The 11,865-nt window shown below is 72.1% G+C and overlaps 4 protein-coding genes across 4 annotated transcripts; 1 reads left to right on the forward strand and 3 right to left on the reverse strand.

The window, feature by feature from the left end:
- Nucleotides 1-87: 87 nt before the first annotated feature.
- On the forward strand, nucleotides 88-2,910 carry EIF3G (eukaryotic translation initiation factor 3 subunit G). Its single transcript, XM_086769133.1, has 11 exons — nucleotides 88-181; nucleotides 559-608; nucleotides 1,020-1,112; nucleotides 1,202-1,290; nucleotides 1,494-1,553; nucleotides 1,691-1,795; nucleotides 1,893-2,082; nucleotides 2,173-2,280; nucleotides 2,386-2,522; nucleotides 2,615-2,721; nucleotides 2,827-2,910. Exons 1-11 carry the CDS (start codon nucleotides 162-164, stop codon nucleotides 2,840-2,842), a joined length of 975 nt encoding a protein of 324 aa, XP_086625259.1. The 5' UTR covers nucleotides 88-161; the 3' UTR covers nucleotides 2,843-2,910.
- A 270-nt stretch (nucleotides 2,911-3,180) lies between these two features.
- On the reverse strand, nucleotides 3,181-4,137 carry P2RY11 (purinergic receptor P2Y11). Its single transcript, XM_086769018.1, has one exon. The coding sequence runs from the start codon at nucleotides 4,135-4,137 to the stop codon at nucleotides 3,181-3,183; it is 957 nt and encodes a 318-aa protein (XP_086625144.1).
- Nucleotides 4,138-4,410: 273 nt separating this feature from the next.
- Nucleotides 4,411-8,382, reverse strand: PPAN (peter pan homolog). Its single transcript, XM_086769127.1, has 12 exons — nucleotides 8,274-8,382; nucleotides 7,141-7,311; nucleotides 6,944-7,045; nucleotides 6,675-6,725; nucleotides 6,420-6,590; nucleotides 6,041-6,117; nucleotides 5,849-5,956; nucleotides 5,640-5,763; nucleotides 5,471-5,549; nucleotides 5,263-5,392; nucleotides 5,036-5,193; nucleotides 4,411-4,824 (listed from the first exon to the last, which is right to left on the reverse strand). Exons 1-12 carry the CDS (start codon nucleotides 8,289-8,291, stop codon nucleotides 4,508-4,510), a joined length of 1,506 nt encoding a protein of 501 aa, XP_086625253.1. The 5' UTR covers nucleotides 8,292-8,382; the 3' UTR covers nucleotides 4,411-4,507.
- Nucleotides 8,383-9,257: 875 nt separating this feature from the next.
- RDH8 (retinol dehydrogenase 8) lies at nucleotides 9,258-11,222 on the reverse strand. Its single transcript, XM_086769136.1, has 6 exons — nucleotides 11,110-11,222; nucleotides 10,400-10,561; nucleotides 10,142-10,321; nucleotides 9,968-10,061; nucleotides 9,704-9,887; nucleotides 9,258-9,605 (listed from the first exon to the last, which is right to left on the reverse strand). The coding sequence occupies exons 1-6, from the start codon at nucleotides 11,213-11,215 to the stop codon at nucleotides 9,381-9,383; spliced, it is 951 nt and encodes a 316-aa protein (XP_086625262.1). The 5' UTR covers nucleotides 11,216-11,222; the 3' UTR covers nucleotides 9,258-9,380.
- Nucleotides 11,223-11,865: the final 643 nt, after the last annotated feature.

Here is an 11,865-nt window from a genome sequence, read left to right on the forward strand (position 1 = left end):
AGCGGTAGGCCTCGGCCACCGAGGTGTTGCTTAGCAACCGCTTCCCGGCGTGCACCGCAGGCCGGCAGCCCCGCCCCTCGCACGCCGGAAGTGACGCGGCGCCGCCGGAAGTGCGGCCCCTCCCGCAGTCGCTGTGTGTGTGAGGCCGGGTGCGGAGCGCGATGCCGACCGGCGACTACGAGTGAGGGGGCGGCGAGCGGCCGCTGGGCCGGGCCGGGGGCCGGGGCCGGGGCCGGGGCCGGGCCCGGGGAGCGGCGCCGAGGGCGTGGAGAGGCCTGGCGGGGGGGGGGGGTGCGGGGCGGGGCCGGGCCCCGGCTGCGCGGCCTGGCTGGCCCCGAGCGTGGGGCCTGGCGGGGCCTCCGGAGGCCTCGGGCGGGGCTGCGGCCGCGCTGGGTCGGGGGAAGGGGGCGGCGGCGGCGCCGGGGCCCCGGAGCGCTGAGGGAGAGCGGGGGGGTGGCCGAGGCCCCGCGGTGACGGGGACGGCGGCGTCCCCCGGCGAAGGGAGGGGCGGGCGGCGCGGCGCGGGACAGCGAGCTCAGGGCTCTGCTCTCTCCGCAGCTCGAAGCCCAGCTGGGCCGACCAGGTGGAGGAGGAGGGCGGAGAGGACGGTGAGTGACTCCTGCCGCGGGCCGGTTCCCTCCCCCTTTTCCGCTGTCGCTCCTCCTGCTGGTGACCGGAGAGACAGGAGAAGAACTGGCTGCTGCTCCTGAACCGGCCCAGGGACGCACCCGCGCCTCGTCTGCGTAGAGAGCGGGCGCCCGGGCTCTTCCGCAGTGCAGGTCCCTGCGAGCAGAGCGTGCCTGGCCCGGAGCTGGGCGCAGGGCGCCTCTCCCTGCCCTTCTTCCGCCCGTTTCGGGGGCCGAGGGAGCCCAGGGGCTTGGAGCAGCCGAGTTCTCTCGGCTCGTCTCTCTGTTGAGGGGAGAGAGGGCACCTCCTCCCGCGAGGAGAGCAGGGTCCTGCCCCCTCTGTGGGGCTCGCCCGTGGCGAGGGGGGTGACTCTGCCCCTGTTTTCCCCGCAGACAAATGCATCACCAGCGAGCTGCTGAAGGACATTCCCCTGCCGGGGGTGCTGGGGGGCAGCCTGAGCGCCGAGGCCGAGCTGCTGAAGGGAGGTGAGAGGCGGGTGAGGGGCCGGGGGGGCCGTTTTCCCGCCGCCTCCCTCGCGTCAGCCGGCATCCCGCTTGTCCCCCTGTCCGCGCAGGCCCGCTGCCCTCCCCGAAAGAGCTCATCAACGGGAACATTAAAACCATCACGGAGTACCGCGAGGAGGAGGACGGGCGTAAGGTGAAGGTGCGTAGCGGGTCCGGGGCTGCTGAGCTCCTCGGCCGCGCCCCGGCGCAGGGGCTGCTCCCTGCCTGTTGCCGGGACGTCCCGTCAGAGCCCCGTCCTGACCCCGCCGTGCCGGGCAGCCCCAGGCTTGGCGCAGGCGGGGTGGAGGTGCGCCGCCGTCCCTCCGCCCCCGCCCCAGCTTGGTTTCTTTTGCGCCATTACAGATCGTCCGCACCTTCCGCATCGAAACCAGGAAGGCGTCCAAGGCGGTGGCCCGGCGGAAGGTGGGTGTCTGCCGCGGGAAGCGTGGAGCGCGTGGGGAGCGCGTCCCTTCCGCCGGCCGCTCCTGCCGCACAGCGGTTGCTCGGGGACGTGCCGTGTAAGCGAGGCCCCTGTTCCCCACCCCCCCCCCGCCCCTTAGAACTGGAAGAAATTCGGTAACTCAGAGTTTGACGCCCCCGGACCAAACGTGGCCACCACCACCGTGAGCGATGACGTCTTCATGACCTTCATCACCAGCAAGGAGGTGAGGCGGGCACGGTGGCCGTTTGCCAGCCGGCGCGGAGCCCGCGGTGAGGCCGCGCCGGCTCCCGCGGGACTCAGGAGCCCCCCCTCTCCGCCAGGACCTGAACTGCCAGGAGGAGGAGGACCCCATGAACAAGCTGAAGGGGCAGAAGATCGTCTCGTGCCGCATCTGCAAGGGCGACCACTGGACCACGCGCTGTCCCTACAAGGACACGCTGGGGCCCATGCAGAAGGAGCTGGCGGAGCAGCTGGGGCTCTCCACGGGCGAGAAGGAGAAGCTGCCCGGAGGTACGGCCCGAAACGGGGGCTGTGCGGGTGGGGGGGCCACTGCCCGCGGGCGGCCTCACCCCCCCCCGCCGTCGCCTTTCCTGCCCGCAGAGCCGGAGCCGGTGCAGGCGCAGCAGAGCAAGACGGGGAAGTACGTCCCGCCCAGCCTGCGCGACGGAGCCAGCCGCCGCGGGGAGTCCATGCAGCCCAACCGCAGGGGTAAATCCGGCCTCTCCCCGGGGCGGCGGCGGCTGCCCCCCCACGCCCCGCGCGGGGCCGTGCGCCGGCGGCCTTGACCCTCCTCGTTCTCCCCCCCTCACGCAGCCGACGACAACGCCACCATCCGCGTCACCAACCTCTCTGAGGACACGCGCGAGACCGACCTGCAGGAGCTGTTCCGGCCCTTCGGCTCCATCTCCAGGATCTATCTGGCCAAGGACAAGACCACCGGGCAGTCCAAGGTGGGCGCGGAGGGGTCGTCCTCCTGGGGGGTGGGGGCGCTGGGAAGGAGACCCCCGCCCCCTCTCACCCCCTCCCTTTCCTCCCGCCACAGGGCTTCGCCTTCATCAGCTTCCACCGCCGGGAGGACGCGGCCCGGGCCATCGCCGGCGTCTCCGGATTCGGCTACGACCACCTGATCCTCAACGTGGAGTGGGCTAAGTGCGTGCCGGGGGGGTGGCGCGGAGAACCGGGGGGGCGGCGCTGCGCGTGCCGGGGCCCGCCCGCGGCCACCCCCTCCTCACCGCGCCCCGTTCCTCTCCGCAGGCCTTCTACCAACTGAACCCGGCGCTGGCTCCCGGCGGAGCAGCCGCCACCGCTGCTAAATAAAGATGCACGGTCCGGTACGCACCCGGGTGTCGATCTGAGCCACGCTGAGGGGGGTCACCGGGGGGGGAGCGGCCCGGGGCGCGGCCCCTTGCCGTCCCCAAGCCAGCGGGGATGGCAGCGCCTGAGCGGGTGACGCAGGCAGGGGCGCTTCTTTTTGGGTCACGCTCAGCTTTTCAGCTAGAAAAAGAGATTTCCACGCAAAAACAGCGCGACGCGGGGCTGTGCTTGCAGATTTGGCTTTAATCCCGCTTCTCCCGCATTCCGGGGAGGAACCGCAGCCCCGGGGCGCCGCTAGGCCGCCGGCTGCAGCTCCATGTGCTCGGCGCGCTCCTCGGCGCGGGCACGGCGGTGGGCGCGGCAGCAGCTCCGCGTGCGGTCGGCCAGGGCGGCGTAGAGCAGCGGCTGCAGGCAGACGTTGAGGTTGACGAGGACCTTGCAGACCTGCGCGGCACCATGGATGGCTCTGGACACGGCGCAGTTCTCCGCCTCCGGGCGCAGCAGGCGCCGCCAGAGGTTGAGGTTCCGGAAAACGTGGTAGGGCAGGTAGGAAAAAGCGTAGAGAGCCACTCCCGCCCCCACCAGCGCCCCCACCTTCCGCTTTTCCAGCCGGCTGAGGTGAGGATTGCGGAAAACGGTGCGCGCGACGGCGGCGTAGCTGCAGGCGGTGAGCAGGAAGGGCAGCGCGCAGCCCAGCGCGGCCAGCAGCAGGCTGTAGGGATAAAAAGCCCGCAGCCGCCGCGGCGCCGCGCTGCCCAGGCACTCGGTCGCGCGTCCCGCCTCTCGCAGCTCGGAAAAATAAAAGGTGGGTGCAGAGAGCGCCGCGGCCAGCAGCCAAACGCCGGCGCTCAGCGCCTGGGCGTGGTGCAGCCGCAGCCGCCCGCGGACCCACAGCGGGTGAACGACGCCGAGGTAGCGGTTGAGGGCGATGCAGGCGACGAAGAAGGCGCCGCCATAGAGGTTGCAGCTGAAGAGGAAGCGCTCCAGCTTGCAGAGCAGCGGGCCGTAGCGCCAGTCCTTGGGCGGGCGGTAGTAGGCCGCCAGGAACGGCAGTGACAGCGAGTAGAGCGTCCCGCTGACGGCCAGGTGGAAGGCGTAGACGACGCCGCCGTGCCAGCGGCGCTCGCGGGCGGCCAGGTAGACGGCGACGCCGTTCCCCGCCAGCGCCAGCGGGAACTGCGCCGCCAGCACCGGCCACAGCGACTCCTGGAAGCTGCTGAAGTTCCCGCAGCGGCCGAGCGGGGTGGCCATTTCGAGGGGGTTCCTCCCGGCACCCACTTTTCGGTAGGCGGCACGGGGGTGACCGAAGCGGTTTTGGGGGACAAGGCGCCCCTCGCCCCTCTCACCCAGTCGCCTCCCTCCTCCTGGCCGCGGCAGGGGAGCGCTTCCCCTTTTGGGGAGCCGCCTTCCGGCCCTGCCCGGTGGCAGGCGGGGCCGCCCTGCCTGGGGTGGGGGATGCGTTTCGGCCCGCAGGACCCCGCTTCGCCCCCCCCCCGCCGCCCCGAACCCCGCACAGCGCAGGCGCTGGTTCTGGCGGTGTATTGCACAGAGCGGGAACGCGGAGCGATGCGGGGCCCCGTTCCTCCCCCCACCCCCGCAGTCTCGGCGCGCGGCCGGCGCCTCAGCGCTTTCCCTTCCCGGCGCGGCCGGGCCGCCGGAAAATCGCCTTCCCCTTCGTCAGCAGCTTCCCTCGCGCCTTCGGCCTGGAGCCGGAAGCGGCTCCCTCCCGGCGTGGGCGCTCGGCTCCTGGCTGCGATTTTCGGGCCGTCGCCCCCAGCCTGGCCCCGCTGCGGTGCCGCGGGTTCCTCCGCGCCCGCTCTCCCTTCTGCTGCTTCCCTGGCGCGGTGGGGTGCTCCGGCTGGCTCTGCCGTCGTCGCTTCCGTGGCGGGGCGGCGCCCGAGGAGCGTCGCCTTCTCTTGCTGCGGTCGGGGAAGAGATCTTGGGGGAGATTGGGGAAAAAAAAAAGGGAGTTCAGGAAAAAACGGGGAAAAAAAAAAGGGAGTTCAGGAAAAACCGGGCGCTGGGGCCGCCCGCCGTGTCAGCGCGTTTACTTTGAACCGGCATCACGGAGAGCTCAAGGTTTTCGCGTCATCAGCCACGAGCGGCGCCAGGCGGGGACAGGCCGGGGCTCGGGCCCCTCCAAACTCACCTTGGTCCGGCTCTGCGCCCACCTCCTGCCGGAAATATTCGGCGTCGCTCTCCTCCGACTCCTCGGCCGCGTCCCGTTGCTCCGGCGCCCCGGGATCCTCGGCGTCGCTGTCGCCGTCCTGCTGCCGTTTCCTCCGGATCCCTGCCAGGCTCTTTTCCCTGCGGAGCCACCGCGGCGTCAGCCTTCGCCGCACCGCCGCCGCGCCTCGCTGCTGCCGCCGCCCTCACCTGTGAGCCGCGCGCTGCCGCCGCTTGCGCTCCACGTCCGCCTCCTGCTTCTGCCGCCGCTCCGCCTTCAGCCGCAGCTTCGCCTCCTTCCGCGCCAGGATTTCCTTCACCTCCTCCTCCACCTTGTGGACTTAAAACACAAGTGGAGAGCGGGATGAGGCGCCCCGGCGCTGCCGGCGAGCCGCGGACCACGTTTCGCGGCGCTTACTGAAGCTGTGGTAGAGCACGTTGCCCTGCGCCAGGCCCTCCTCCACCTTGACGAGCCGCAGAGTCATGCGGGGGCCGATCTATGGGAAGGAGGGGACGCGGAGAGCCCCGGTCAGGCCCAACCGCGGCCCTGGAGTGACGGCGACCGCGGCGTTGCTGCCGTCACGGACCTCGGTGAGGCGCACGGCGCTCTGCTGTGCCTTCATGTTGCCTCGGCCGGCGTACGCCTGCGGCAGCTCCAGCACATTGTGGCTCCCGTCCTGCTCGGCCTCGCTCTCCGACAGGTTGATGTCCCTGCGCGGGACAGAGGGGCGTGTTCGGGGACAGCCCCGAGGGCGCCGGCGGCACGGCCGTCGGCGCGGTTTGCCCCGCCACGCACTTCACCAGCAGCTCGCTGATGTCCTCCAGCCGGCTCATGTTGGGGAACTTCTCCTGCAGCAGCTTCTTCAGCCCTTTGCTGACGCCCACGGGCACGACCTTCACGCTGCTGCGAGGAGGAGGAGGAGGAAGGGGTCAGCGCTGGGGGCACGGCGTGCGGGGCGCCCTCCGAAAGTGGGGGCACGACACTCACTAATGCCTGAAATCCAGCAGCTGCGTCTCCGCGTTGTAGCTGACGAGCAAGCACCTCTTGATGCTGTTGAGGTTGACCTGCGCGAGGAGGGGCGGGAGGGGAGGAGAGGGGACGGCCTCAGGTTGCGCCGGGGGGGTTTGGATCGGGGGAAATTCCTCCGCCCGAGGGCCCCTGGCCGCCCTGGAGTCACCGTCCCGCGGATGCGGCGCTACGGACGCAGTTCGGTGGCGGAGCTGGGAGCTTGGCCACCTTGAAGCCGCTCCAGCCTCCGCGATTACATTCCGCGGCTCAAGGCCCAACGGCGCCTCCCGCCTCCAGCTCCTCCACGGCTACGCTGCTGAGAACTGGCCCCCAAAAAAACGGAACCCTCCTCGCTTACTCGGTGCACCTTGATGGAGGGGAACATGTTCTGGAACATGCTGGCCATCAGCTTGAGCTGGATCTGCTGCGCGCCGAAATTGCTGAGCACCAGCAGCGGGTGGTGGCTGAACTGCTGCTCGTGCATGCGGTGCCGCCTCAGCGAGGACACCACGTCCCGGATCAGCGAGTACTGCGGGGGAGGAGGAGGAGGAGGAGGGGGTGAGGCGCCGCCCCTCGCGCCTGCGGGGCGTGGGGCTCCCCCCCCAGCACCCACCTGCGTCACCCGGAACGTGAGCGTCGGGCCGCCCGGCAGCCGGAAGAGTTTCTGTGGAGGGGGGAAGGGGAGCGAGGCTCAGCGCCGAGGGAAGGCGCCGGCACCCACCCCGCGCGGCGCGGACGCATCAGCGCGTTTACTTCGGAGAGGATCACAGCGGGGCTCAGCGCCGTTTTGTCATCATCTGCGTCTGCGAGCGAGGTGGGGGGGAACCCCCCAAAGGGTGCCAGCGCCCCGTTTGAGGGGAGAGGGGGGGTCCCGCTACTCACGAAATTGATGCTGGAGGAGGATTTACTGAAAACCAGGAAATGCGTCACACCCAGGGGCCCGGCCACGGCCACGAAATCCTTCAGGGAGTTGTTCTTCCGCACCTGCGGTGCCAAGCGCGTGAGCCCCCCTCCCCGCGCCGGCCCAAAGCCCCCCTCCCGGCGGCGCGGGGCCCGGGGTCGCCCCCCCCCAGCCTCACCTTGAGTGCCCTGGCCGTGTAGGGCTCCATCACCTTCCTGACGTCGGCGACGAGCTGCCGCACGTTCCTGCCGACGCGCCCGCGGTGGAAGACGAAGGAGTGCGGGACGGTGCCGAATTCCTGCTCGGCGTGGCGCAGCGCTGCCGCGCGCTCCTTCTTCTGGTTCTTGCTCTGCGGGGAGGGCGGTCAGCGCCGGGTGGGCCTCGGGGGGGACCCGCTCCCCAACCCCTCCCGGCCCCCCGGACCAACCGGCCCCCCCTCTCCCGCCCCCAAACCCCGGGTTCCCTGTCCTCTCCACGCCCCCGCCCCGGGAGACCCCGATCCCCGGTACAGCCGGACCCCCCCCCATCCCCGGGAGACCCCGATCCCCGGTACAGCCGGACCCCCCCCATCCCCGGGAGACCCCGATCCCCGGTACAGCCGGACCCCCCCCATCCCCGGGAGACCCCGATCCCCGGTACAGCCGGACCCCCCCCCCCATCCCCGGGAGACCCCGATCCCCGGTACAGCCGGACCCCCCCCCATCCCCGGGAGACCCCGATCCCCGGTACAGCCGGACCCCCCCCCATCCCCGGGAGACCCCGATCCCCGGTACAGCCGGACCCCCCCCATCCCCGGGAGACCCCGATCCCCGGTACAGCCGGACCCCCCCCCATCCCCGGGAGACCCCGATCCCCGGTACAGCCGGACCCCCCCCATCCCCGGGAGACCCCGATCCCCGGTACAGCCGGACCCCCCCCCATCCCCGGGAGACCCCGATCCCCGGTACAGCCGGACCCCCCCCCATCCCCGGGAGACCCCGATCCCCGGTACAGCCGGACCCCCCCCCATCCCCGGGAGACCCCGATCCCCGGTACAGCCGGACCCCCCCCCATCCCCGGGAGACCCCGATCCCCGGTACAGCCGGACCCCCCCCCATCCCCGGGAGACCCCGATCCCCGGTACAGCCGGACCCCCCCCATCCCCGGGAGACCCCGATCCCCGGTACAGCCGGACCCCCCCCCATCCCCGGGAGACCCCGATCCCCGGTACAGCCGGACCCCCCCCCATCCCCGGGAGACCCCGATCCCCGGTACAGCCGGACCCCCCCCCATCCCCTCCCGCCCCCGTGCCCCGCTGCCCCCGGCCCGTACTTTGCTCGCCCGCCCCATCTCGCCGCCGCCGCCGCCACCATGCGGCCCGGGCCACTTCCGGCTATTTCCGGTTGCGTCACTTCCGCTCGGTCCCTGTCCGCCCCGCGTTCCGCCCGCCGTTGCCATGGTTACGCGGCCTCTTCCCGCACTCCCCGCTCCCACCGGTGCCCCCGGCCCGGTCCCGCGGGGACACCCCCGCCCCCCCCACCCGCAGCCCCCCGTCCCTGCTCCCGCCATCCCGTAACCGCCGGCGGCGCGAAGGTCAGTACGAGGGGGCGGCGGTGGGGGGCGAAGCCACAGGCTTTACTGGAGACCTCCGGACCACCCCCCAGAGACCCCCCAACGCCCCCAGAGACCCCCCCAACGCCCCCACAGCCCCCAGGTCCCCCCCAGCTCCCCTAGAGCCCCCCAGGTCCCCTAGAGACCCCCCCAAAACCCTCAGAGACCCCCCGCAACACCTCCATGTTCCCTAGAGCCTCTCTCAGGCTCCCCAGGTCCCCCAGAGCCCCCCGTGAGCCCCCATCCGAGCTCCCCCATCCTCCAGAGACCCTCCCAGACCCCCCCCAACACCCTTAAGCCCCCCAGAGCCCCACTCCGGGCTCCCCAGTACCCCGGGGCTTCCCTCAGACCCCCCCCAGGACGCCCAGAGCCCCACTCGCAGGCTCCTCAAAGCCCCCACAGGCTCCCAGAGCCCCCCTCCCCAGATCCCCCCCAGGCTCCCCAACACTTCCAGAGCCCCCTCTGGGCTCCCCAGTCCCCCAGAGCCCTCCCCCCAACCCCCCTCCAGGCCCCCCCACACCCCCAGGTCCCTCAGAGCCCCGCCAGGCTCCCCCAACCCCCTCAGGCTCTGTCGCCCCCCACCTGGCAGGTTCCCCCCAAGGCTCTCCCCCTCCTCCACATCCAGCAGAAGGCTCGGCCCCCCCAGGACCCCCACGCTGCAGGGTGGAGGGGGGTCTCTTTCTCCAGCTCTGACACCCTGGGGCGGGGGGGGCACCCATTCAGCCACCCGTCTGCCCATCCTGTTGCGAGCGCTGCTGGAGGCGGGGGGGCACCGAGCCACGGAGGCGGCCGCGCCCCCCCCCCCCCCCACGGCATGGGGCGCCCCACTCAGAGCGGGGTCACCCTCCGGCGGAAGCAGCCGCAGGTGAGGCACCGCAGGGCGCCCATGCTGAGGTGGAAGAGGGTGCCGTAGTCGAAGAGCAGGCGGTAGTAGGTCCTCACCGACAGCTCCCCCGAGGGGTCCGCGTACTTGAGGGCCACCAAGGGCGTGTAGAGGCGGTTGGTTTGCGTGCGGAACGCCGGGCGCCTGGCTGCGATCACGCTCACGATTGCCTGCGAGGCGAGGTGGCGGCGGGGTGGAGGGGGGGAAGCTCGGGGCTGCGAAGGACGCCCAGAGCGCCCCCCCCCCGAAGTCTCGTCCCGGCCCCCACCTCGGCCACGGCGGCCGGGCTCTGCCCCAGCGTGAGGAAGATCTCATGGGAGGCCGGCAGGTAAACCTCCTTGAAGTACCGCACGGTGGCCGGGTCGGCGCCGGGAAACTCGGAGCGCGAGACCTCCTCCATCAGCTTCAGCTCGAAATCCGTGTTCACGGGGCCTGGCTCCACCATGGAGACGCTGCAGGGCCGGGGCGGGCGCTCGGGGCGGGGGTCCAGAGCAGCCCTCGGGCCCCCATCCGCGCCCCCCCTCGCACTCACAAAACGTTGAACTGCAGCAGCTGCACGGCCAGGCTCTCGCAGAATCCCTCCACGGCAAATTTGGAGGCAGCGTAGACGTCGTTGAAGACGATTCCTGAGGGCGGAGCTCAGCAAGACCCCCCGCCGCCGGCCTGAGAACCCCCTGCCCCCGCGGCGGGCCCCCCCCGCGCTCACCCTGCAGCCCCATCACGCTGCTGATGACCACGATGTGCCCGCTCTGCCGCCGCTTCATGTCGGGGAGCACGGCCTTGATCATCCTCACCGCCCCGAAAAAGTTGGTCTCGAAGATGCGCTTCATCTCCTCCACGCTGATGCTCTCCACGGGGCCCACGTGCCCCACGCCCGCGTTATTCACTGCGGCGCGAGGCGCGGGGCCTCAGAGACCCCCGCCCCGCCGCCCCGCCCGGGCCCCCTGGCCGCCGCCCCGCTCACCCAGCACGTCCACGCGCCCCCCGGGGACGCTCCCCACGCACTCCGCCACCGAGCTGTCGCTGCAGACGTCCAGGCGCTGGATGCTCAGCGTCTTTCCCAGTGCAGACCCCGCCGCCTCCTCTAATTTCTCCTTCTTGCGCAGGTCCCGCATGGTGGCGATGACTGCGGGGAGCCGTCGCCGCCCCGGTCAGGGGGACCCCGAACGCCGGGAGGGGTCGAAGGGTCAAGCCGGAACGGTGTTTCCTAAGCCTCTTTGGTAACGCGGGCTTTAATCCGCGCTGCGGGACTAATCCCCGGCCCTGGCATGGGGTCGGCGGTGGGGCGGCGGAGTTGTGGGGAACGCACGCGTGTGCGGCGGGGATGGCACGCAGGGACCGCACGTGTGTGCATCTGCGGCAGGGATGGGACGGGAGCGTGCTGCCGGCCCCGTTACGCCCGTGTGCGCTCGCGGGGATGCGCACGTCCCCGCGGGGCTGCCCCACATCCGGACGGGGGGCGTGGGGACGCCTCGGCTCGGTCCGCCGGCTCGAGGGCACGGGACTTCAAACCTCGGGGGTCCCGCGGGGAGAAAGGCCGCAGGGCCGGGTGGGGGGGACCCCAAACCCTGCACCCTCCCCAGCCCGCTGCCCCGTCCTGCGGGGCGCCCATCCCCTCCTCGGGCCGCGTCCCTCGTGGGATGCCGCGGAAGGGCCCCCCTCGCCGCCGCTCACCCCGGAAGCGCTGCTGAGGGTCCTGCGCCAGCCTAACGGCGACGGCCAGGCCGATGCCCGAGGAGCAGCCGGTGACGAGGACGGTGCGGGGCGCCGGGGCGGCCATGGCTCGCGCTGACCTGCGGTCCAAAGGCTCTTATGAGATCAGGGCCCCGGGTGTCACGTGGGAGCGGGATCAACCCCCCCGGGGCAGCGGGCGCGGGGGTCTGCTGCTCGCCGGCGACACGGCCCTGGGGACCCCTCGCTTGGGCCCGTGGGGTGGGGACGGGCCCCGCAGCCAGGTGCCTGCCTCGGACCCCGCAGCCCCCTGACCCATCCTGGGGGCCTGGGGGGTGGGACAGAGCGTCTGAGGGTTGGCGAGGGGGCTGCACTGCACCCACAGCCTGGGGGGGGTGGGTGGGGGAGCACGGGCTTGGTTTGGGGGGCCGGGGGCGCCTGCGGGGGCTCGTTACTGCAGAGACGCCAGTAAATATTTGCTGTGAAACGGGAAATCGGGGGGAGCGGGGCTGTGAGTCAGGAGATGAGGCAATGGGGCCACTCCGGCCAGCCGGGCTCCGGGGGCCAGCCGGGCGAGCGGCAGCTGCGCCACGGGGTGGGGGGTCCCCCAAACCCCCCCGGGCCTTGCTGTGGGGATGGGCACTCCAAAATCCCTGGCCTTGCTGCTGGGAGAGGGGCGGGGGGCTCTGCACCCCAAAACCTTGCTGCGGGGCTGGGAGAGGGGCAGGGGGCTCTACACCCCAAAACCCACTGTCCTTG

Source organism: Chlamydotis macqueenii, chromosome 30, assembly GCF_036417535.1.
Source record: "Chlamydotis macqueenii isolate bChlMac1 chromosome 30, bChlMac1.mat, whole genome shotgun sequence".
Classification (NCBI taxonomy): Eukaryota; Metazoa; Chordata; class Aves; order Otidiformes; family Otididae; genus Chlamydotis; species Chlamydotis macqueenii.